At 38.2% G+C, this 25,156-nt stretch overlaps 1 protein-coding gene across 4 annotated transcripts in view; it reads left to right on the top strand.

Annotated features, from left to right (window-relative positions):
• RNASEH2B (ribonuclease H2 subunit B) overlaps window positions 1–25,156 on the top strand; it is a 37,963-nt gene that overhangs the window by 8,408 nt on the left and 4,399 nt on the right. For 2 of the 4 annotated variants that reach the window (XM_027648290.1, XM_027648317.1), the window contains exons 2-9: window positions 3,967–4,038; window positions 6,931–7,038; window positions 9,122–9,198; window positions 10,916–11,036; window positions 17,452–17,516; window positions 18,730–18,835; window positions 21,866–21,944; window positions 22,733–22,775. In XM_027648290.1, coding sequence (XP_027504091.1) covers window positions 3,967–4,038; window positions 6,931–7,038; window positions 9,122–9,198; window positions 10,916–11,036; window positions 17,452–17,516; window positions 18,730–18,835; window positions 21,866–21,944; window positions 22,733–22,775 — 671 coding nt within the window. The remainder of the gene's footprint in view (window positions 1–3,966; window positions 4,039–6,930; window positions 7,039–9,121; window positions 9,199–10,915; window positions 11,037–17,451; window positions 17,517–18,729; window positions 18,836–21,865; window positions 21,945–22,732; window positions 22,776–25,156) is intronic. The other 2 variants (XM_027648298.1, XM_027648307.1) reach the window with 2 other exon arrangements.

Raw genomic sequence — 25,156 nt, 5'->3', positions numbered from 1 at the left:
CTTTTTTGCTTTTAATGGTCAGATTCATTAGTGCCTCATATCTCTCCATTGTGGAAGAGATTATTGCCAGAAATCCTTTGCCAGCTGGTTCATTTTCACTTTGTTCTGTTTATATATTTTATAGAATTTGCCTGGTTGTCTGTCTGACCTCCATGAAATACAATAGGCTTTTCTCCTTCTTTCTAATGGAAAGCTTCATTTAAGCTTTTACAGTCTCTTCAGCTCAGCTTCAGGACTCTGAGGATCTGTCTGTAGACTCCAAACCGATAAGTACATCACCCACATTTTTAGATGGGCTTTGAATGATCTGGTTGATTGTGAATGAACAGTAGACTGTAACTTCAGCAAAGTAGACATACTGACTGGCCCACTATTGGAATTTAATTGTCCTGCATTGTGCTTACCTCAGAACTGCCTTCTCTGGTATAGCTGTAGTGGAGCTGGATTCATACTGCATTGCTGGAGGTGTCTATAAGCTCCATGTAGACAGAGGCATACACTTGCAGGGGATGATATAGATAGAATTAGGCTTTAGTGGGGTTCAGTTGCCTCCTGGAAGTGTCTGTCGTGTGTCTTCCCAGGCAATTTAAAGAGTGATTTGCTGATTGAGATGCCTCCTTGAGACAGGATTAATTGAACCCCTCTGTATCCTTCTATCAGTTTTTTATATCGTTGTAGTGTATGTTGTCCTAGAAGAAAAGTGTGCTGTACTGGCACATATTAGTAAGCTGACCTGTACTGACTGTGTGTCACCTGCAGCTCTAAGTTTCAGGAGTGTTGGTAAAGAGTTAACTATTCAATCTGAAAGATCTTACCTTTCTCCCTAGTTATTCTTGTAGATGAACGTGTTTCTCAGGGCTGAGCTATGGGAACTGTTGTAATAAGCATAGTGGCAATCATCTAATGTTTTCCTTTAGGATTTAACAAAAAAGGTCTTCCTGTAATGTCCCTTTTGTCTGCTTATTTTCTGTATGATAATTTCTTATCTGGACATGAACCTTAAAACTGAAAAAGAAAAAAAAAAGAAAGACCTAGCTTAACTCTTAGTTTTGCTAGAAAATTGCTACAGTACTGCTTTTTAAGAAGTCTGTATTTATTAGATATAAGAGATCCTTGCTGAAATACAAGGACTGATAAATGTAATGGCATTAAAGAAGTCCAGTTACCTTTCCTGGCTGAAGGCCAGAACACACACAAGTTAGATTTAGACATCTAATGTCAAAAATCCTTTGCTCAGCATTTTTCTAGTCATGAAGTGTTTAAATTCAGATAAATAGGGCCTTCTTTGCCCTTAAGGCGATGTTAATATTGCATTCAGTTTTCCAAGCAGGCGTTCTCCCTATTGCTTCATTTTTTAATCTGCCAACTTGACATATAGTAAAGCCAATCTAGAACAAAAATATACTTCAGATGCCCCTGGAAATGGAGTGGGATATTGTCTACATTTTGAGGAAACTGAAGGTTAAAGAAACTCACAGAAACCGCTTTTGCCTTTGACCGGTCCTTCTCTTCTTCCTGTGTGCATGTCCCTTCAGGTGTACCATGCTCTGTGGCAGCTGTGTGGAGAATATACTCTGATCCTATCAGCATAAGATACTGAGACTGAAGCCTGCAACTCAGACTCTTTATTAGGGTTTGTTCCCTGCTGTCCTCTGGGCAGTGGTGAACCCCTTGGAGCTTAGGGAGGACCAAAGAACCAAACAGGGAGAGCTGTGCTGCTCTTCACGTGAGGAAGAGCTTCTGATTGAGCCCAGGCAACTGCAGGGCCAGGCAGAGCAGATGGTGCTGAGCCTGGGATAGCATGGGGCAGGCCTGGATGATGGAGGGCTGTTGTCTGGGTTGGGAAGGCAGAGGACTGATGAGGAAGAGAAGGGACACAGTATCCCTTGGGTTTGTTACACTGAGCGTTCCCTACCTACAGGTGTCTCCCAGGCTTAGCAGAGCTAGATAAATTCAGTGTGGTACTGGAAGGTTAGGAAGCAAACATCTCAACGGAATAAAGATGTGAGCTTCGTAAAAAACAGCAAATGAGGAAGGATTGTCGACTTAATTGTTCACATTATACAAGATGCAACTTAGAGCTCAGCTGGACTCATTCCCAGTGTTCATAAATCTGCATGAAGAAAGCAGAGCAAGTGAGCGCTGAAAGTTCCTTTGGGGGTTTTTTGTTTTGCTTTTTGTTTTAAATTTTGAAACTCGCATTTAGTGTGTATATTTTAACATGTTCATGTGAAACACATCAAAGTAAACACATGCAGTGTGTTTCTTTCACTATCATTAATCACTTCAGTGTTTTCAAAAGTAACAAAAAATACACTAATGTTAAACTGCGGTCAAGAATTGAAATATACACAGTTCTAGAAATTTGAAGTTCGCCTTTGCCAGGGCAAATGTAGCTTGACAACCGTGTGTTTATGTATCAGCATATGAAGCAAGTCTGGTTAGCAAATACGGACTTTTTCCATTAAAATCCCTCAACTTATATTGAAACTTTTTGAAGCACTTTTTCAAGCCACCTGAAGACTTAGTTAAAAATTGAGGCAAAGAAAATGACTCTAAATTCTCTGAACCACTCTGAGAACTATTATCCTCCAACACTTTAATCACTAAATGCAGCTGCTTTTTGTGTCCTGCTTATGTCTTTATCTGGACAACTTCTGTTTGTGACACAACTGAATAACCAGGAGTGGATGTGAAGGATAAGAGTTATCTGGGGCTTTTTTTTGCCACTGAGGCACCTGTGAGAAGTGCACTTGCCCTTTTCAGGTGTGTTGGGGATTTCAGCCAGAGTGGAGGATAGCTACTTTTGGTTGTACTGTTCCTACAGTACAAGCTCCCTCTCCGCAAACCTGCTGGATGTTGCTGAAACGGGAAGGACAACGTGGCAGTTCTCTTCCTTTGAACAGCCATTCAGCCTGCCTCTACTGCTCCTCCCCACTTTCCCCAGCAGCGCCATAACACAAACCTTAGCCTGATCCCTTGTCAGTCCATTCTCTGGGTTCTGGATACTGATTACATATGTGAAATGTTTTAGTAATTTTCCTTGCTCTGATGAATGCCTGTATGAAAGAAACTGGGACAGAACTGGCAGTGTTCAAGCTAAGAAAGATGATGCTGTCATGGTGCTCTTCACTGAGATGTGGGAAGTTGCTTTCGTAAATATGTTAGCTTTTCCCTACAAAGAGAACTTGGGTAGAATATATTTAACTGGAGATCCTTATAGATGTTGTTTCACAGTTGAACCAGAGTCCTTGTGGTAGCCATTTCCTTTTTTTTCAGATTCACAGAGAAATTATACTTTCAGGGTTCTGCTTTGTGTCGTCTTCTTGCTCAGACACAGAAAAGAGAACAACTGTCCAAGGCTAAAGCCAGAGGTGTTGTATTCTCTCAGCTTTTTTTCACATGCAGGGAGTTAAATGTACTCTTTATTTTTCAAGTTTATATGTAACAGATAAACAAGTGCGCCTATTTTTTGCAGAAGTAACAACTAGTCAGACAATTCCTGCATAATCTGACTTCCTGAAAGTTTTAAAGGATCACCGTTTCTTCCCATAAGTATTTTACCTTTTGCACTTTTTTAATGTTCACATTGTGCTTGGCCTAACTTACCAAAGCATTCTCTTTGTGACTAATCAGGGCAGCATATCAGTTCATCTCACTTAACTGGGATGTCAGACTTAGGAGCTCTCTTGCCTGAAGGCTCTCTTTGGGGGAAGTGGTTTTTCAAAACCTAAATCATCCCCAGGTGCATATCTTTCCTGTGACAGATAGAGAGTGCCAGGAAGTCTGGAATCATAATTTAGGTGCGTTGATCAAGTAGGATGAATTTGGGCTCAGGCATGTAACTTTTAGGCAGATGTGAGTTTCCAAAAAGTGTCAATCCCATTCATTCTGAATGTCTTGGAGAAGCAGATGTGAAATACTTCACAATTTACAAGTTCACAACTTTTTCCTCTCCCCCTACAGAGGCTGCTATTGACCCCCCTAAGACATCTGACAGCGAACCCGTGTTTACAAAGCTGCGCAATCCAAGCACAGGCAAGTTCTGGAATTGTGACATGAGCGAGTTAATATTCTGGTTGATTTGCTCCACCACCGAAAGATTCATATTTTGAAAAGCTGAAATAACGATGATCATACAAGTCTTATGTGCCAAAGATACTGCTGGTGATGCCAGATAGTTAATGCTATGCAAACATTTAGGATTTCTTTTATAATTTTAATTGGTTGAACTGTTTATTCATTAGGAATATTGGCAGCACAAAAAAGGTGTGTATTTTAAGTTCTAGTTTTAAGTGCATTAGTTTTGGGGGGTTTACAGTGTTGGGTGTTGAATCTGGGCACTTTTTTCAATCCCAGTTTAGGCTTGATAGCATTCATCTTAAGCTATAAAATAAATAGAGTTGGAAGAAGTGATTCAGTTATACTTACCAAGCTTTTTGAATCTGTTCATTTTTAAATCTGATTTTCTTTACTTGGTCCAAGTCATGATGTCTGTTTTCTCCTTAATCGAGGATGAGGCACTTTGAATTCAAAATACATTGGGAAGACCAACACATGCAGGCAATACAGTGACACCACCATTCCACAGTTACTTTCTTCTGGTCAGATTGTTCTTTTTGTCAAAGGTTTTTTATTACTATGTGAGTAATTAATATTTGGAATATGAGGTACTGCAACAGAAACTTGCAGTAAACCTTTGTTAGGGTTAACATATTTTGTTTGAAAAACATGTTTCATGCTGGGTTTTTTTTCGTTGCTTAAGCTCATTTGTTTTCTGTAGATTTAAGTTTTGGGTTTTTTTTGAAATTCAGTGCTTGTATTTGTATGTATTTACATATGTACAGGTGTGTAACTAAAGTCTTCAGATACATTTTAATGTCAATGTAGTAACTAGTTCTTGAAAGGGGAAATAATTAAAAATAATAATACAGAATGTGAAACCACTTACTCATCATCTTACCTGTTTTTCAATTGCTCAGATTTACAGTGGAAATATAAAGCCACATTTATTTTCATCCTGTGTTATTATTTCCTGCTGTATCATATTGGCTTTATAATTTGTTAATGTTTTTAAAAGTGTAGATGTTAATTTGTTTTCCTCTGTGTAAGAAGAGATCTGTTTACCTTGTAGAATCAGAGATCTTGGATAAGTTTTCTGGGGAAAACCTAAAGTGCAAATGATTGCCTGGGTGTGTTCCTTTAGAATTTACAGGAGTTTATTTATAGACCTGCATACACTTTCAGTTATGTAGCCTATTATAAATATAGGGTCTGAAAATGGAAGGACTGAGAACATACTATTAATGTATTTTCCTTATGTTTGGGTCTAACAGATGAATTGTTGATGCCAGATATTGCATAAATATGCACTGAAGGATTGAGCACATTATAGAATTCATGCTAACCACTTTATTAAATAGAAGTATGCTTGGTCCTATATATAGACAGGTAAAAAAGACAAAATTTCTATCCCTTACAAAGACTATAAACTAGGATTCAGGCGGCATTTCAGAAGTACCGCAGGAGACGTTTGTAAAGGTGTGAGCAAAGCTGCCTGGGTTTTCTCTCCATCCCTTAGAGTTTCTGTCTAACAATACTGTTGGGAATCTGTGGTGACTATCCTTTTAACATAAAATCATAAAATCAGGAGCTGCAGTTAGACAGTAAGAAGGGTCCCTTTCCCAAAATTGTGTAGCTCACCACTGGATTTGGCTAGCACACTTACTGGAAGGAGTCTTAAGTTGTTCAGTCAGCACTTTTGTGAGTAGTGTGATGTCTGATGTTGATCAAACTGTGGTGTAGACCCTTGTTGAGAGTGCACGTGGTAATGATTGAAACCTCTGCTCCGCCTTATATCTACTCTTTGCCTCTCTCCTCCCCTCCACAAAAGAAAAATTGTCGGAGAACTGAAATTATATCCTTAAGTGAGGTTAAACATTTGGTCAGCCTTTTGGATAAAGGGTGGAAAAATGCATTATCAGTAATTTTTGGGAAGTGATGTGTCTGCCCATTTTAGCTGACCTCCCTGCACACCTGGGGATGTCTGCAGACTGAGAAGAGCAGTGCTGATGTCAGCTTAGAGGGCTTACACTGAGACTTTTCTGAGCCAGCCCATAATCTGCAAGTCAGTGCAGCTTTGCAGTTTATGTGTTTTGGGCAGAACAGCCGTGTTGCAGTTGCTCTTGTTTCTTGAAGATGGATTGATAAACAAGACAGGACCAGTCCGGCCAATGGACTCACTGACCACATTTCAGTGGCCCACATTTCAGTTCTGGCAATTTCCCATTTTAGATAAGGTACTTACCAATCCTTTTTGCTGCGTATTTGTCGCCTTTTCATAGTAACCCAAAACTAATGTGAAACGGCATATCTGCCCTATGGGATGACTTAAAATAAAGCTTACCTTTTCCTTTCCAAGCTATCAAGATTCTGATGAGCCCTTCAAAGCAACTTCTTCTAGCTTCCTTATGCACTTGATATGTCTACCCATACTGAGTCATCGCAATTCATTTTTGATGCACAAAAACTCCCACTTTTGTTCCCCTAACCCAGAGTCTGATATCTTGAAGACATACATAATGGAAGGAGAGGGAATTTTCTTGTTTTCCACCTTCCCCCTTCAATACAGAAAAAAGCTGATTTCTTGAGTGATTTTGATTTGGGTTTGGATCAAAGGCTTTGTGTTGTAAGATGAACTATTCGCACATCTTATTTATTGATTCAAATTCAATTTCGTTTATAGAGCTGGTAAATGAACATCTGTATATAATAGTGTTTTTTGTCTGAGCTTTCTTTGTAGAGAATTTATGTAGAATGTGTGTATGTTTGTGTGTCTCTATGTATATAAGGCACATTCTTCAGACATATTGGGTATTCTTTTGATTTTTATGAAAGCTTACAAACACAAACCAGATTTCTTTTCAACAGGGGAAGCAACCCTTTACTTATTCAATAGTGGTGCTCAGCAACTGTTTGAAGTAAAAGCTTTTCAAGAGGAACATCGTTCCTGGTTTATAGGTCAGACTGTTCAACAAGGTGAGTTGCATAATGTGTCCTTCCCCCAACTTTAACTAATGTTTGTACATAGACCTTCCCTCTCTCTTCTAGTAAATTTACAGGTGTTTTTCCGAGTTATTTGAGGCATACTACATCATCTCCCCACCTTCTGATAGACTCATTTGCCATATGGATTTAACCAGGTCTGGGGGCTTTGTCCAAGCGTTGGAATGTATGGTCTTGCTTTCTTTTAATTACCTCTGTAGTCCCCTGTGTGGGTGCTGGGATCTCAGGATAGGCCTACTGTCTGAAGTTGCTGTTTCAGTGTTTTGTCTGAAGTGAACTTTTCTTTACCATCCTGAACATTCCCTGATCCTACACACCTTTCTAAAAAAGAGAAGGAAACTTACCTAACGACTTTTGACAACTTTCACAATCATTTTTCAGTAAGGATGTCATTGTAGTAGTGTTCTTCTGCCAACATGTCCACAGACCAATAAGTATTAATTCAGGAGAGTAAGGTATATTTATTTTGTTCCTTTTCATTAGAAAAAAGACCATTTATAGTAATAAATAAAAGCAACCACACCAGACATATGCCTTCTTTAATGGTAATATCCCAAAGTGTGTGCTAACTTTTAAACATCCTCTGCAGGCACATAAAGCAATGCAAGTAGTATGTCTGTGAGCTTTTCCTTGCTCCATCTTGGAGGTGAGCCAGCAGACCAGGTCTGCTCCCTGCTCCCAATTATGTCCACATTGTTTTCTCCCTCTCCCTTTCTAAACTTTATTTTGGCCCTTGGGAAAGAGTTGCTTTAAGGAATCATGGCCTCAGTTTTCTTTAAAAGATAAGAGGGGAAAAATTGTTCCTGAATGTTAGAGCTGCTGCATCTCTGAAACAGTCAGGACAGGGAATCAGACCCAGCCAACATGGGTTTAGGAGGGGCAGGTCCTACCTGACCAATCTGAATCTAACATGAAAAAGCTGTGTCTTTGCAGTTAAAGCAAATCATCTTGTTATCTGCAGAGAAGGGTAGAAATCTTTATACATTTCTAGTGAGTTTGAACATTTTAGAACAAACAAAAATAGCTCTTTCTGGAGGTTCAGTGGAAAACATTTAAATGGAAGCTTTGAGAAGGTGGCTAATGGGTTTTTTTCCCTTCCAGTTTTATTATCAAAGCTCTCATGTTTGTAAGTAGTCCTGATGCTTGCTTTGCCTCACACAGCACATCATGTTAGTAATACAGATGTTGGGTTGGAGATCAGCTTTGTCCAAACCATGTTCTCCCCACATGATCTTTCGTTATTTTTAGGGCCATCATAGTAGGATTTCCTTTTCTTTAATTACCTTTATCATGTGATTTAAAACAAAAACCTTACATTTATTTACTTTTGGTTCGTTAATTAATGTCAAATTGTCATCAATTATTGAGTCTCATTAGTGAATTTCCTTGATGTTCCATTGTTTCCAATGATCTGCAATTACACAAAAAGCCTGACTAAGCCGTTGTCCTGCAATGAACTCCAAATGGGCAGAGGTGTCTGCTTCAGTGGGAGACCAAGTTCTTCCTTTGTGTGTAACTTTGAATGCAACATACTGAGCCATATTTTCTCATCTCTTTAAGTTTATTTTGTTCTGTTAGGAGACTGCATGCAGATTCTTCCCTTACAGATAAGAGGCAGCTCTAGCTTAACTAGCTCTTGAAATTCTTTATTGTCCTGTGTATCTCTTCTGCCAGCACAGCGGTGTCTTGCCCAGTGTTTGAGGTGGAGTACGTTGAATCAAAACAAGTTTGTTATACCCCCAAATCTGCCGATAGAAGGCAGTTTCAATTTTGCTGGTTTTAATATAGGTCAGAAGGCGGCCAAACTCAGACTACATGAAGCCAGAAGACCTGAAGTGGAGCTTGCGCTTTGGTTTGTCAGAGTTGAGAATTGAGCTGTCTCTGTATTTTTAATATAAAATTACAAATAGAATTTTCCTGTCCATTTAATTGAAATATTGAGATACTTACTGAAAAAAAATTCTCTTAGCACTCATAAAAAACATCCTAAAACCTGAAAAGGTCAATATATTGTGCCCCTTGGTACTAAGCTTACTTTTACATGTCTGTCACCTAGATGGGCGCTTGCTGTTTGTTACACCAATGGACCCCTTATTTCTGATACTTTACTACCTCATAAAGGCAGACAAGGAGGTAAGCCTGCTTTATTTTTTTGACTGGAATTCTCAAGAGAAAACGTCATTTCTGACTTCATTTCTGCAGAAGTTATGTTAATTTTACAAAGAGTGGCTTTCATAATAGTGGAAATTTAATTTGCATTTGAAGCAGAGTTATCTTGATAACTAGAAGTATTTTTGTTTGCATCAAGTTTTTTGGTCAGTAAATTATGTTCCAAGAGTCAGCTTGCAATCTCCACAAGCTCTAATCACCTCCTTTTTTAAGAGAAGCAGAGACTCTCTATTGTCCTTTTGTGAGAGCCTGTCCCAGCACTATTGAATTTAAAATGATGAGATGTCATCAGAGTAAAACAAACTAGTGCCCTTTCTGAGGCATCAGTAGATTGGTCATTCTGGGAAAGAAGGTAAAATGAAAGAAAAATTTAGATGCTATGGAGGAGGAAGGAAGACTGTTTCTCTTTGAAGTTTGAACTTGAAAGGAAACATTGCCTTTTTAGAAGCAATATTTGTAGAGATGCTGTATCATAGAACAGCAGTGGGATGATCAAGTATCCAAAAGTTGGGCAACTAATAAATGGCTTCATTTGTTTATCATGGGTGTGGCAAAACCTCACTTAAGTTTCTAAAACATATCAAAAGGCATAGGCGAACTTACTGATTTATTTCTTCTAAACTACCTGTGGAAAAAAGGGCACAAAATAAAATGAAAATGTTGATCCTTCTTTGTTTGTTATCTATAGGAAAGAGTTTATTGCAGCTTTATTCTTGTGTCTCATAACCTTCTTTTTGCCACTGTTATTTCACCTTTTCCTTTTTAAGGAGAAAAAAACCTCTTAAATACTTTCTGGGTTTGCTTTGTGTGTGTTTGTTTGGGATTATTTACTTGGTTTTATTGTGATTTGACAATAGTTGGTTACTTTTCTTAAGCCTCTGACCGTCTAGCAAGAGAATTAATTAATAATGAAAGCAATATACCCAAGTGGGTTTTTTTCATGCTGAGCAGTATAATGACTTCAGCCTTGGCTCCTGAGACCATACACTCTCTAAGGATGAGATGCTCGCAGAGTCTTTGTACTGATGCGCTAAAGGATCTTTCCAAAGGGGAGGCTGCCAGTTGTGCCAAACCGTGCTGAATGATTATACATTGTTTGGCAATGGCAAAATTTGTTTGATGGTTCTGTCATGTGTGGGGCTATTTAAGTTGTGCCAAAATCACTTTATATCCCTACTCTGGCCAAACTGGAATTGACTTTGCAGAGGTGAAAGGTTAATACTGTGTTCCAGAAGCTGCCCTGCTCCTTTGAGATTTATCTTTATGGAAGGAAAAGCAAAATTTCAATGGAAGTTATGACACTGGGTTTAATCCAACAGGTTTTGGTCTAAAACACTATTGGCACACACTGACTACTGTGTCTTATGTCATCTTCCAAAAAATCCCACTGTACTTCACATTAGTTTCTCCCCATGTTATTTTAAATTTGGTCTTTTAAATCCAGTATTTGAAGAGTTCAGCATTTTGCAGGTATTTACTGGTTTAAACTAAATATTTATAGCTCTCTTTGTAATCAGTTTCTGAATGTGTCATGTGTTACCATTCAAAATACGATCTTCTTTAAATCCTTTATTTTAAAACTGTGGCCATTGCATGCATATGTATTTCTATATATGTGTAGCTTGTATATATGTCTTAACATTATAATAATGCTTTTGTAATCCCTTTGATTTGTTTTCAGCAGCAAGGAAAGTTCCAACCACTTGACCAAGTTGTGCTAGACCCAGAATACCCTAGCTGCCCATTACTGCTGAAGTGTGCGAATGTTAAACAGTACATACAGCATATAACAGAAGAAAAAGGTGAAAAAAGGGGGGCAGCAAAAAAAAGACTGGTTTTGTTAGAGTTATTTAATTACAAGATAGATTTAAAAACTGGTTTTTGCTTTACCAAACACCCAAGGTGCTGGATGAAGCTGTACTTTAAAAACAGAAACCAAGACTTAGAAGTTGTCATTGCAGTATTGTGAATAGTAATGTGTGGATCTCAGACTATCTGCTGTAACTGGAAAATACTTTTGCAGTCTTGTTGCTAGGTGTCATAAAAATGATAAACTGATCAGACATTATTGTATATGTTGTGAACTTTCTTTGACTTTGGATAAGAACTTTGCATCTCTCTAAATTCTTTATTTAGTGTAGGATGGTCCAGCATAGGAGAAGTTATCTGTTGTCCATTTAACTTTTTTTACCCTTTCTTGCAAAGGATTGAAGAAGTAGGAAAAAGATGGAGAAGAGTGAATATGCTGTGGAGAAAGGAAAGCACAGCTTTTCTAGCTTTGCATAATTTTGTGTTGTAGGTTTGAGCTCAAAGACTTAATTGTTTTAAAATAGAAAAGTTGATTGGGATGAATGAGTGTATGAGAGAGAAAACCTAAAGGGAAAAAGTTAGCGAAGTATCGATTCTGTATGTAGTTTCCTCAACATATGCTCAGAATTCCCTTTGGCATGGGGGCTTTTACTTTATTTGAGGACAATCTGTGCTTTCTAGGGAAGGGGAAGGAGCATTACATAATTTTTGCAGGTTTGCAGACCTGCAAAAGTTGCAAGACTTCAGGTTTTTATATTTAGTCCTTTAAAGAGCACTTTCCTTATGCTTGTGAACTTCCTGATAGGGAATGGAGATATACCTACATGCAGATGGAGACCTACAGGAGAAGGTATGGGAACCTGCCACCAAGTGCAAAACAGCTAAGCTGTCTGACCCTTCTGCATGTAGAGCTCCTCTAAGGAGTTGAGATGCACAGATTAAAAGCTAGAAACATTAGAAATTTACCTTCATGAAGCAAACCAACCATCGTTATTGATAATATATAGGAAGAAGTATTTAGGTAGTAGGGTAGTGGCTATGGAAAGGTGACGAGAGAATAAAAAGCCTCCTAAGTAAAAAACCAAACCTCTTCCTACCTGTCTAAAACATTAAAGTGTGAGGGGGGTGGAGAAACTGTGAGTTTTCCTGAAAAATTTGGATGCACAAGTTTAAGTATTTCCAGTATGATATGGTGCCTGTGCAGCAATGTAGGACAGTTGCATTTGAACTTTAGGGCAGAATATGTTTCCACTGAAAATGATCACTGTAACAACAGAGCAGAAAATCTGGCCAGCAAGGCTGTTGTTACTACTTGCTGGGACTGGGTTAGTTGGAATTATGTGCTTCTATAAGCACATAATTATGGAATAATATTAGATTTCTGAAAGAACCTTCAGAAGACATTTAGTTACATTTGGTATCATTGAGACCAAAGAATCTTTTTCTTTGTGATTTCTGACTTATGAGAAAGCGTCTTGAAGACAGGCGGATCTGAACTGCAAAACCCCCTTCACGTTCCCATGAAGTGAGAAATACTTGTAATAAAAAGTATTTTTAATCTTTTAAGCAGTTGTTGTGCCCTACAACTTGTCTAACACTGGCTAAATAGCTAGGGGTGAGAGAAGAACTATTAAACTTCTGTGCACAGAATCACAGAATCATCAAGGTTGGAAGAGACCTTTAAAATCATCAAGTTCAAATGCCAACCCAACCATTATCCCTATAACCCTTAAACCATATCCCCAAGTGCCACATCCAGACACCTCTTGAACATTTTCAGAGATGGTGACTCCACTGCTGCCCTGGGCAACTTCTTCCAATGCCTAACCACTCTTTCGGTGAAAAAAATTTTTTGTAATACCTAATCTGAAACTTGCTTGGCACAACTAAAGGCCATTTCCTCTTGTCTTTCACTTGAGACATGGCAGAAGAGACCAACCCCCACTCCACTACAAACTCCTCTCAGGTAGTTGTAGAGGTCCCCACTGAGCCTCCTTTTTTCCAGACTAAACAACCCCAGTTCCCTCAGCTGCTTCTCATAAGACTTGTGCTCCAGACCCTTCACAAGTTCCATTGCCCTTCTCTGGACTCACTCCAGCACCTCAGTGTCCTTTTTGAAGTGAAGGACCCAAAACTGAGCACAGGATTGAAGGTGTGGCCTCACCAGTGCCAAGTACAGAGACACAATCGCTGCCCTAGTCCTACTGGCCACACAATTTCTGATACAGGCTACAATTGCATTGGCCTTCTCAGCCACCTGGGCACACTGCTGATTCATATCCAGCCAGCTGTCAACCAGCAGCCCCAATGCCTTTCTGCTGAGCAGATCTCAAGCCACTCTTCCCCCAGCCTGTAGCGCTGCATGGGGTTGTTGTGACCCAAGTGCAGGACGTGGCACTTTGTCTTATTGAAACTCATGGAGTTGCCCTCAGCCCATCCATCAGTCTGTCTGTCCTGTCCAGATCCCACTGCAGAGGTTTCCTACCCTCAAGCAGATCAACATTCTTGCCCAATTTGGTGTCTTCTGTGAACTGACTGAAAGTGCACTCAATCCCCTCATCCAGGTCATTAGTAAAGATATTAAACAGAACTGGCCCCCGTTCAGAGCCCCAGGGAATCCCGCTAGTGACTGGCCGCCAGCTGCATGTGGCACCATTCTCTCTACCACTCTCTGGGCCTGACCATCCAGACAGGTTTTTATCCAGCAAAGAATACACCTGTCCAAGCTATGGGCTGCCAGCTACTTCAGGATAGTGCTGTGGGAGACGGTGTCAAATGCTTTACTGAAGTCCAGGTAGACAACATCCACAGACTTTTTCTCATCCACTAAGTGGGTCACTTTGTCATAGAAGGAGATCAGATTGGTCACTCATCTGAGAAGGTGAAAAATGGTACCAGATCTTCTTGGTTGTCAAACCTAAGCCTGCATAGGAATGTAGGACAAGGTCTGGATTATTTTTCTGAAGGGGCACTTACTCCAAACAATAGCACAGCCTTTGGGCAGTATTTATATTCCCTTCTTGAAGGCAAAATAAAAATGAAACAAAACAAGTATTTGCTATAAACAAGATCTTATATCTTTATTAAACTTTTGTATCTATTCTGATACTGTATTTGCAGCTGTTATCCATCAGAGCATTCTCTGATAAACTGTATTTTGTTAGACAGTAGTGGAGATGCTTTACTGCTTGGGTTTTTCATTTTCAGAAATGTATTCTGTACACTTACGCATTTGTGTTGTTTTGCAAGCAAATGATATTAGCTGTTAAAGAAGTTATGTTCACTTCTTGGGCTTTGTTTTAAAATGTAAGGTAAAAATTGGTTTTGTCATAAAAACATGCACACATCAGCTTTATGTGATGGTTTAGGATGTTCCTCTGCATATACCTGCCTGTCCATGCTTTTTTATTTGTTCAGGTTTGCATTGGGTTCAAAGTAACAGTGAGGTTTGTTCTTAGGACTTTTCTTTTTTAGAATACCAGGAGTACTGTTAGGCAACAAACCCATTGGCACTCGCTTGCCTGTCATGCACAGATCACCCTTCTGTTTAATCCACTTCTATGTGTTTCATATTCTCATGTCTTTTATTGCCTGTAAAAAATACCAGTGTTATGGCTTAAGGTACTCTTTTCTAGCTCTTAAGACTTGTCCACTTTGTAGCCTTTCTTGTTTAAGGAGTTAGGGCAAGATGTATTTGTTGTGTTGAGGCTTCTGCAGCTTGACAGAACCTAACAAAATAATTATTTCACTCTTAATTTAATCATAAGACATTTAACATCTGTCTAACAAATTCTTGTCCCAGAGCGCTCACAGTTTACACTTACTGAATTAGCAGAAAATCCACCGTCCCTGGCCTCAGTGTTGAAGGGCACTGAAAATTCATTTAGCTGAATTAAATTCTGGGTTACCTGCTTTGATAGTTGGGGAAAAGGTATTTTGCAGCTCACTAAATCTAGGTGAGGCAGGTTGTTTGCATTGGATAGGAAGTACAATAGAGGTTTAAGAAAGGGTTATGAATTCCAGTTCTTGAGTGTTACTCTTTGTTTCATTTTACAAGGCAAAAGCTGCACTGTAATCTTGTCTGATGTGATTAACATGAAGAGCCAAGAAAACTCACCTGATTAGAATAACTAAATGATATTGCCAAGCTTGTATTCCCAGAAGGTAGGAAAAAAGGGGCCATATGAGTTTCAGAGTTATGGAAAACACTGAGAAAATGGATGTTAAAATGTGCTTTAGGCAGTTTGCTCAACAATACATCAGGGAAACTTCCAAGTCTACATAGCGATTACCCGATCGCTGAACATATTATTTAATTGTAGAACCGCTTATATTCCATCTGTATTTCTCAGACCCAATCTTTCCAGATGTCTCAGACCAGTTTTATAGGCACCAGACACATTAGGGAACAAAAGGCTTTCCAATATATACTCATATTATCAACAGAGTCGCTAACTCTCACCAATATCAAATGTGCATCACATGTTAAATCCACGTTCCAATATCGAATCCTTTTGTCAACAGTTTGTGACTTTCATAACTCACTTTAATTCTTCAGAGGTCTCAAATATTGTCAGTTTCTAGAGTTTAATAGTCAAAACTGTCAGGCACACAAAATATTTTCAAACAAAGTGATCTCTAAAGGGTTCAGTGTAATTATTTTTCACATGTTTTAATGAAAATGGCTTCACAGTTCTGCATTTCCTTTCCCTAACTGAGTCACTCTGAATCATGCTGTTGTGGGGGAGTTTGCCAGGGAATCCAGACTAGAATTACTTTTCAGCATGGGTTGGGGCATGGTGCCCAGAGGATGTCCCTTCCTCAAACTTTGATATGAGAGGAATCTGCGAATCATAGTCACTGTACTTTAACCCAAACCACGTTAGCCCTTTGAGAAGCAAAGGCTGGATACTTGGTTCAGGTATCCAGAGTGTTTCTCCATTTTCTGCTTCTTGTCTTTCAGAGCCATTTAAAAACTTCTAAGTCCTAAAGGCTGCAGTCAACAATGTCACAGCTAATTACTTTACCTGCAACTTATCATTAAGCACAGCGTATGTTACTGGTTTTTTTCATTTTTGCTGTGAAGAGTTTTTGCATTTTACTATTCTGCGATTGTTGAGACAGATTTAAACTTTATCTTGTAAACAGCTTTCCTCAACCTCTCCATAGCCCCTACCATGCATACAGAAAGAGCACACAATAGTTCACTACTTGTATGCAATTTGAAAGAGCCAAGATAAACCCGGAAGAAGGAAATGCTGAAGAAATCATAAATAATATGTTGTTGTTTGCAAGGGGAGAATGAAATTCATGAACTCAGTGTTGGAATATGACACTGTATCAGTAAATGGCATGAAACAGATGTAGGTATTTATGGGAGTGGTATGCAGTAGATTAAAACTTACTGAAATACCTGTTAAGAAAAAAGTCTGAAACACAGTGGGCTCCACAATCTTCTTTGAAATCTTATAAGGCATCTCATTCCATTTCCCAAATGTAGTTTTCTGTTAATTAATACTGATTTTTTGTGCTGAAATTTTCATGAGCTTTTGTAATTTTCTCTCTGTTTTGCCTCAGCATTGTGAACTCACATATCTCCAGATAACTAATCACATGTGAATAGCAAGTGTTCATTATACCCTAGTTATCACAGGGGAAGCACTTTATGAAATTCTTATATCACTGAGTTAATTTGTGTTGCTCCGTAAATCATGAGTGAATCATGTACTTTCTCCCACAAGGAGTGTGTTTCACTATTTTGAATTCTGTGTTTTCTTTTGACATTATATTGAATTATGTAAAAGGAGGGATAGAAGTAAAACTTGCATTTTAGGAACTCTGTGACATGAGAGGAGAGAACTGATAGAAAAGTGTTTATTGAAAGGGTGAATGGTTTGTCTTCAGTAACAAACTCACTGTCCCAGCCTCTTACTGGGTGCTGGAATTCAATAACTAAAGCTTTAAGATAATATGTTTTGGGTTGGTTTATGTTTTGGTTTTTTTAATAAAAGGCAGTCGTGGAACAAACATTTTGTGTTGTGAACTATGTAGTTAAAATGACTGACCTGGTGACATAGGGCAGTAAAGGTTTGGCAAACTACAAGGGCTTGAGAAGAGTCTCAGTGAATTCAGGCAGCCCAAGATTACACATAAATAAATAAAATATGTGCTTTGCTGGATTAGGTCCTAATTAAAGAATTTTCAAATTGTTCAGACTGATACAAATCAGCTTATTCTGTTTATTTTTCTATGTTTCCAATATTTTTGAAACTTATTACCCTGATATCAAACATGTCCAAGACGCAAATTAACTTTCATGCTATATCTACAACTTAAGAGATTTTAAATGTATTGGAAATGCAATCCAAACCAGATATGACTTTCTTCCCCTTACTTGTTTTTTCTCAGAGATTGGCAGTCAGAAATTCCATAAATACAGCCAAGAGAAGACACTGAAGTGGTTAAAGAAAAAGGTATTGGGTTTCTCTTTTGCTTTATGTTTAAAATGCATGTGCTTATTTATTAGCTTGTCCATTTCTACATTTGAGCTATGTGGTGTGCCTCAGTTCAAGGTACATGTCCTGTCCAAGATGGACAGACATCACAGTAAAGTTGTCACACTTGGGAATGTGATCATGTGCTAGAGATATTACAAGCTTGTTACATTTCTGTTTTTGACGAGGCTGGCCATGAAAGGGATTCATGGAGTGTGGGGAGACAGAAGAAGCTGTCAGCTGTTGCTGTAGGCTTTGCATAAGGTTAGGGGCTTGCCCTTTGCTTCGTCCCCTACATAGATGGGCTGGAGGAGAGCTTTGAATGTTACAGCTTTTAAATTCTGCCATGCTTTACAGCTGGACAGAAATGCCTTGTTTTTGTGCTACAAATGTGTTTCCCAAAGTTTTGGCAGAGTTGTTTAGAATGGTCCTTGTTTCGTTGCTGTTATCCTGATCCAATCATGCTGTTCGAGAGATCTGTACAGAATGCCAAAAATAAAATAGTGTTAAAGCTAAGCTTTATGGGGTCTGTGTTTTGGTATAAAGGTGGATTTCGTTTTATTCACACAAACGTGCCTCTAATACGATGCCACTTTGTAGAAAAGGATGGTATGCATCACGTGATAAAGGAAAACCTTGTCACTTAAATTAGTCAATACAAGCACAAAATCTGGTCTACGTTCTGCAGTGATGAGGCATCAGGATACCTATTTTGCAATGATTACCTGCATATTTACATTTCAACAGGTACCCGTTTTTGTTGTTGAAAATACCCTCTTCTGACAGTTATCTCTGTTGCATCCAATATAGCAGTGCCCTGTAAAGTCCTTAATCTTTGATTTCCACCAGGACTGCCTCTACAATCCAGCTGAGCTCAGGCATTTTCTGTTTTCTGAGCAGGTGTATTTCTCACCTGTATAATCATGGCTATTACATCTGAGTAGCTTGGTTCATCTTAGGGTGCTACAAAACTGGTGCTGTGTTGCCAAGGCAACATGTTCAAAGACATTCTATTTTCTTTGCGTTTTTTTTGAACTCATATGCTAGTCATTACAAATGTATATTAAATTTCACCACAGTCCATAACTTGAGTGTTTTATATGGTTGAAACAAAATTACAAGAGCTTTGTCACTGCGTTAACATGTGCATAACAATACTGATATAGACATTTCATTCTTTTGTTTTCTATAGGTTAATCAAACAGTGAAAGCACTTAAAAGCAACAATATATCAGTAGGTGAAAGGGTACTTGCAAGTACATTTGTCAGCAGTAAACAGATCACAGATACTAAAGAAGGTAAGAAAACTAAACCTAAAACTAAATTGTAATGAAATCCATTTTTGTGAAGTTGGATAAATGGATATAAAAAACATGATTAGAAACTAAAATGTATTGAAATTGGCCTTTGCAGTACATTTATTCCTTGTACAGAAAATTCCATATATGTTGCGACTGTCTGCCTTGGCTTTTCCAGGTTCTTTGGTATCTTCATCAGATGACATTGTAAATTAACAGTAGGTCTCAGCCGAGATTCTCTTAATTTCTCCAGAGGTCAAAAAGAAAACATTTTTCTCGGTGGAATATATACTGAAGTGCTTTGCTGAACTGAGACTGTCTTAGACAATAGGACCCATATTTATAATATGTATGAGTATCCACCCAGTAAGTGTCTCTATATTAAAACATGCTTCTTTTTAATATTATTTTTATTAGGTTACATAGAATATTAGCATATGAGCATTCACAGAATTCTTCAAAAAGGTGAAGGGATCATAGAAGGTCATAGTCACAGAGAAAAAACTCCTGGTCCAAACATTACTTTTTGTGACAAATATATAGAATGCACAAATGTGTAATTATTAAGGGCATAACTTTAATAATATGTGTATTAAATTGCCCTGAAATTGACAGTCCTGTTACCAAAAAGTCTGGTTTGATCCTGTTTGCTTCTAGTCACCTTTTTTCTGGGGAGGGTAATGTTCTGAATATTACTGAGATGTGAAGTTCTGCAGAGGAACCTGAAAATGGACTCAAAATAAATTCTTTGAATGTTAATGAAAGTTTCTAAGAAAAGTTTAGAGCAAGATGAACAAGAGCAAATTATTTCTTATTACAAAGACATTCAGAAGTCTTCATGCTGTTGAAAATTAGAAACAAAGCAACTTGCTGACAAAGTGGAAAATGAACTACCAACTAATGATATCAAAGGAAACAACATAAATGAGATTTAAGAGGCAACTGGACAGTTTTATAGAACAGAGATTGTAATATATGATTTTCAAAAAGAGGCGAAGCTGCAAAACTTGTGACTTGAACTTTACAGTAACTTTTCATCCTTTTCCCCACCCCCATTTTTTTAAAGAAAGGGAAAAGTGTCTTGACTATGCTTAAATACTTTTTCTCTGAAATTTGTAATTAAATAGTTCATCTGCAGTGGTTTTTACACCTTGCTCCTTACTTACAGTGACATGGATATAATAGTCTTTTTAAAAGCCTTGTTGTTTGATATTTAAGAGAACAGCATTGAAATAAGGAGTGCTGGGGTTTAAAGTAGGTGAGTTTTGGAGGTAGTACCACTCTGTGTGGCAAGGTGAATGACGGGAAGTCAAATGGACATTACTCAACACTTATTTCTATCTAATAAGATTAATTTCCTTGTCCAATCCTTTCACTGCTGTGACAGCGCAATTTATTTCTGAAAGGAATTGCTTTCATAGGGGTATTATGAAATTTCAGTACCTTATAAATAGATGGGTATATGTAGTTAGCATCTACAGATGTTGTAGGGCAAAAGTATCGGAGGATATATTGAGTGCAAATAGGAAAATAGGGGAGGTTTAACATATGAGACCTGAATATTTCATTTAGAAGACAAGAAGGGAGGTGTGCAAGTATTCTGATGTTTGACAGAAGGTTAATAACAAAGCTAGACTAGGGTGAGAGCGCAGACTCCCTAGAAGGCAAACAGTGGTATTTTTAAATTGGTAAAGGAAGTCAGTGAAGATTGCTTCAAAGCAGAAATGCAGAGAGAATGGATTTTATATTTAGTACAAAATAGTGGCAGTTGATTTGGGCTCAACATTCAGTGTCATAATGCAAAGAGTGAAATGATAAGAATAGTTTTAAGGAGCAAGTTGGACATATTAAGTGCTGAGGTGAAATTATCTTGGTTTGGAATTATTTCTTGTTCTCTCCTGACCCTAAAGTGGGCTTAGAAAGTGACAAATCCTTGATGAATCTAGGCAGTGAAGGAAGGAGAAGTGCAGATAGGCAATACTAGAAATTTATTGTCAGTGTGGTTGAAATGTGTATGCTGGTGTCAGTTTGTTAATGCTTTCTGTTTCAATGCCAGTTTCCATTGGGCTTTTTAGATTAAAAAAAAAAAAGAAAGGGAAAAAAGGGGAAACTTATCGCTGGCGCTAAAGAAGTAGTTCTTTGCCACTCTGAGTTCTCTAAGTATATAAGCATATGAGCAGATAAAGCTGGCCTGTTTTAGTTGGCATTCAGAGGCGAGATTTTAACTTAGTGTCTGTCTGGCAAATGCTTTCTGTGCATGGGTGCAGTTATTCCCTAGCAGCCTCAACAACAGTAAGTTTAAAAAATCTAGCCCATGATCAGTAAGTGTTTGTCTAGAACGTGACCGGAAAAGATCTGGTTTAGGACTTCATGTTATAAAAGGGTCACTTTTTTTTCCCAATCTCTCAGAAAAACATTTATAGCAGGAGTGTCCTGTACTGAAAACAGCTTCTAGTAGTTCATATTTCCACTGATAATTATCCTGTCTTGCCAGTGATGTTTAGATAGGCCTTGGCATTTTCTATAAAGTACTGAAAATTAAGTACAAGACTTTGAAATAGACTCATTGTCTCATCTAATTGTTTTCAGTTAAAGCCAGAAAATGTTCTTTAGTACTGAAGCCCTTGCCAAATATTTGTAAGATCCAGATGCTTTAAAATTAATGATTGCATGTTCTGTTGAGTCAGCTTTTTACTTTTGCAGGTTTTTAAAATTTATTTTCTTCGAATACAGGCTATATAGTATTCTCAGAAATTGAACAGCTTTTGTAAAGTACATACAGCAGATATTAATAACATGTGCTGACAAAGTGAGTGTAGTAAGTCTTCACTTTTTAAATAAACCTGCAAGTGTCATATAACATAAACTACTCAACACAGAGAAGCATCACACTGTATCCATTAGAAGTCTCTTACTATTAATTCAACCTTATGCTTTATGGTAGCACATGCAACAAGGCTAAAGCAACCTGACTACATAACATAAATGTTCTTTTTCTTCTCCTTTCTATTCTCTGCCCTATTCCTGAAGACTACGTATGGTATGCCCATGGGTTAATATCAGAATATATTCCTGAAGATCTGAGTAAGGAATTGTTAAAATACTTAGGGTAAGTATTGTTCCAGCTAGCTGAGAGTTTATATGGCATGCATTAATGTCCTTTAGGTGATTTCTGTTGAAACTGAGATTTACTCGTCAAGGTTGCAGTGAATGTCACAATGAGATTATATTTGCCACACTTTGAATGTGATTTTTCAAATGTAGATTATGCCTTTCTGTTTCTCCTATGATGTTAAGGACCATGGGCTGGGAGAGAGATGTAATAGTTAAGTTGGATGTGTCTTTTATCATAGCTGCATCTTGAAACCCTGAGTAATATATCCTATTTTAAAGCAAGCAGGAAGCAAATCGAAAGAGTTAGAGCAATTTGTCCAGAATCGTCAAGCACGAGCAGCAGAATCAGGAGTAGTGTCCTTTTGTCCAGTCCTCTTTCCTTTTCCCTACTCACTCAATGCTGCTGGGGTTTGACTTCACATATCTAACCTGTGTTAGTTTATATTTAAATCTGGAAGGTGAGCCAGCATCCTCATCCTCGTGTTCCCTGACATAAGGAGCCTTTGCTTGTAGCATCACTGGGACCCTGCACCTACTCCTCAGTTCAGTTCTGTTATGGTGACCCATGGAAAAGTGTGCAATTTGCAGCTTGAAGCCCCACAGCTGAACCAGTGTTATAAGTCAGAAACACAGAGTCTGTGAGCTGCTTTTTGGAAGGGCTTGCCGCATGTTAGCAGCTGATAGCCAAGGTAGCCTTTGTGAGGAAGGAATTGCAGACTTTAGGTTGTGCAATCCATCTGTCTTAATTTATAAAAAATTAACTTAAAATCTTTTGTTCTGCAGGCTCCCAGAACTCAGAAACCCAGCACCAGAGCCACCATTGAAGGTAGGAGAACATTAGGATGTTGATAGATACATTGTGTTGTAAGGTAATTTCTCTGAATTATTGTTAAAACTAGGCCAGGCCAAGCACTGAGTACAATACACTAAATAAGTTGACCTTGTGAAAGCCAGTCTAAAACAGCACAAAAAATTTACCAGGTAACTCATATTTTTTAATAAGGAATAATTTGCTTGGTTTTCCTGTTTAAAAAAGGGGAGGGAAAGAGAGAGACATATTTTCTGGTTTTGGTCAGCAGTCTTTTCATATGTGTTTTGCTGATTATAGTTTTATTGAGGTTGAAGGGACAATATGACCTCATAGATTTTCTTTCATATATAATTTATGAGGACCCTGAAAGGGACCTCCTGGGTCATGGATTCCCAGACAACCATATTGGATAATCTCTCATACACTGACCATTCTTCACTGTAAGTCTCACTAGGATTTTTTATTTCCATTACTTCTCTTGGAAGACTGTTCCATAACCTCATTCCTCTGATGCTCAGAAACCTTTCTGTAAATTCCACCTTGAATTTATTCGTGGCCAATTTATTCCCCTATGCTTTTGTGCTAACTTTATCATTGTTTTTTTTTAAATTGAAATGGGTTTTTTCCCTCCCTAACATTAGTTCTCTCAATGTGTAAAGGGAAAACATATATCCTTTGTGTATCATTTGGTGAAGCCAACTTGGTTGTGTAAGATGGGTTCTCCATTCCCTCATCATTACAGAAACCTTTCTTTACACCTATTCCAAGGTTAATTCAATTTTTTCAAAGCAGGTGACCAGAATAATATATAATAATTTCTGATAAAACCTTTATTCATACAGTATGATGGCATTCTTCCCTTCTTGTCTTAACTAGAAGTACTTTGTCCCATTACAGATTAGAATCCCGTTTGCATCTATTGATGTGTTATGTACCAGATAGTTCTCAGTTATGCTGTGAACAGTTAAGACAGTTGTTTTTTTCTCCACTGCAGTTTTTACTTGATCAGCATTCAGATTTACAAGAAATTCATGCAGTTAGCTGCTGTGTACATGGCATCTTACTTCTTCTGTACTTTTAGTCTGCTTTTAGTGTTTCCAGTCTTGAAGATTCCCTGGCTTTTCCTTCACAGTGTTAAAAGCTCTTTAGGTACTCGTAATGCGACTCAGTGGTGTACATGCAGCAAATGTTAGCATTCTGTTATCTTTAATTACCAATTAATGAACATTTTGAATAGATACTGTTCATGGCAGTCCATTAGTAATCTCCATCTGATCCAGTGACATCCCCTTCTGCATTATTTGCCTTTATTTCCCTTTTACCCACTTTCTTACCTACCTTAAAATTCTTGTGCAGTATTTATTTTCTATAATTTCAGTTGCTCAAGTGGCATCATGTCAAGTCCTCTTGTCACCAGAAAATGTGTTATATTTGAGAAAATAAAGATAAGTCAGTAGGCATTACCTATGTTTAGTTTTCAGGCTAAGACAGGCTGAGAGAGCTGTGGTTGTTCAGCCTGGAGAAGAGAAGGATCTGGGGAGGCCTTATAGCACCTTCCAGTACCTAAAGATGGCTACAAGAGAACTGGAGAGGAATTATTCACAAGACCATGTAATGATAGCACAGGGAGGAATGGCCTCAAGCTGAAAGAGGGTAGATTTAAATTAGATATTAGGAAGAAATTCTTTGCTTTGAGGGTGGTGAGGCATTGGAGCAGGTTGCCCAGAGGGATTGTGAACTCCCTGTCCCTGGCAGTGTTCAAGGCCAGGCTGGATGGGGCTCTGAGTAACCTCGTCTAGTCAAAAGTGTCCCTGCCCACGGCAGGGGAGGTTGGAACTAGATGATCTTTAAGGTCCCTTCCAATTCAAACCATTCTATGATTCTATGGTTCATTTACTCTCTATCTTTAGTTATTCTTCCTTCTTACATATAGATGGGTCTTTGGCTATTCTACAGTATGGTCTCTACCTGATAGAATATTTGCCAGGTTTTGCCTCTGGTCTTGTGATTTCTAAGGTAGTCTCCCAACAGGGTCAGCATATTTAGTTTTACTTCTATCTTGAATAGAGTGATTTCTATTCTCTTTTCTGCCCCTGTGTTTAACCTCCTAATCTTTATTGAAAATGATTTACTGAGTCAAAGGATTTCTTCCATTTTGGGTCCACACACAGATTAACTTTAATATCTATCCAATTCTTACAGCATAGCAGCTTCACTTTTTCTCTTTTAATTCCCCTTCTGCCTCTGTGGCTAAACAATGTTGTACTGTTTGTTTTAATTTCCTTTCCAAGGTCTAACTCAGCTTGACTTTTTGGCAGCTCTCACTTAATCCCAGTATTACCTGACCCCTAAACCAACTCTTTCTCTTTTCTCTTTTCTTTTCTCTTTTCTTTTCT

Source organism: Corapipo altera, unplaced genomic scaffold (genome assembly GCF_003945725.1).
Source record: "Corapipo altera isolate COAL_440 unplaced genomic scaffold, ASM394572v1 0, whole genome shotgun sequence".
NCBI classification, from domain to species: Eukaryota; Metazoa; Chordata; class Aves; order Passeriformes; family Pipridae; genus Corapipo; species Corapipo altera.
The sequence above is the reverse complement of the archived record's forward strand: the minus strand, read 5'-3'. Positions and strand labels throughout refer to the sequence as shown.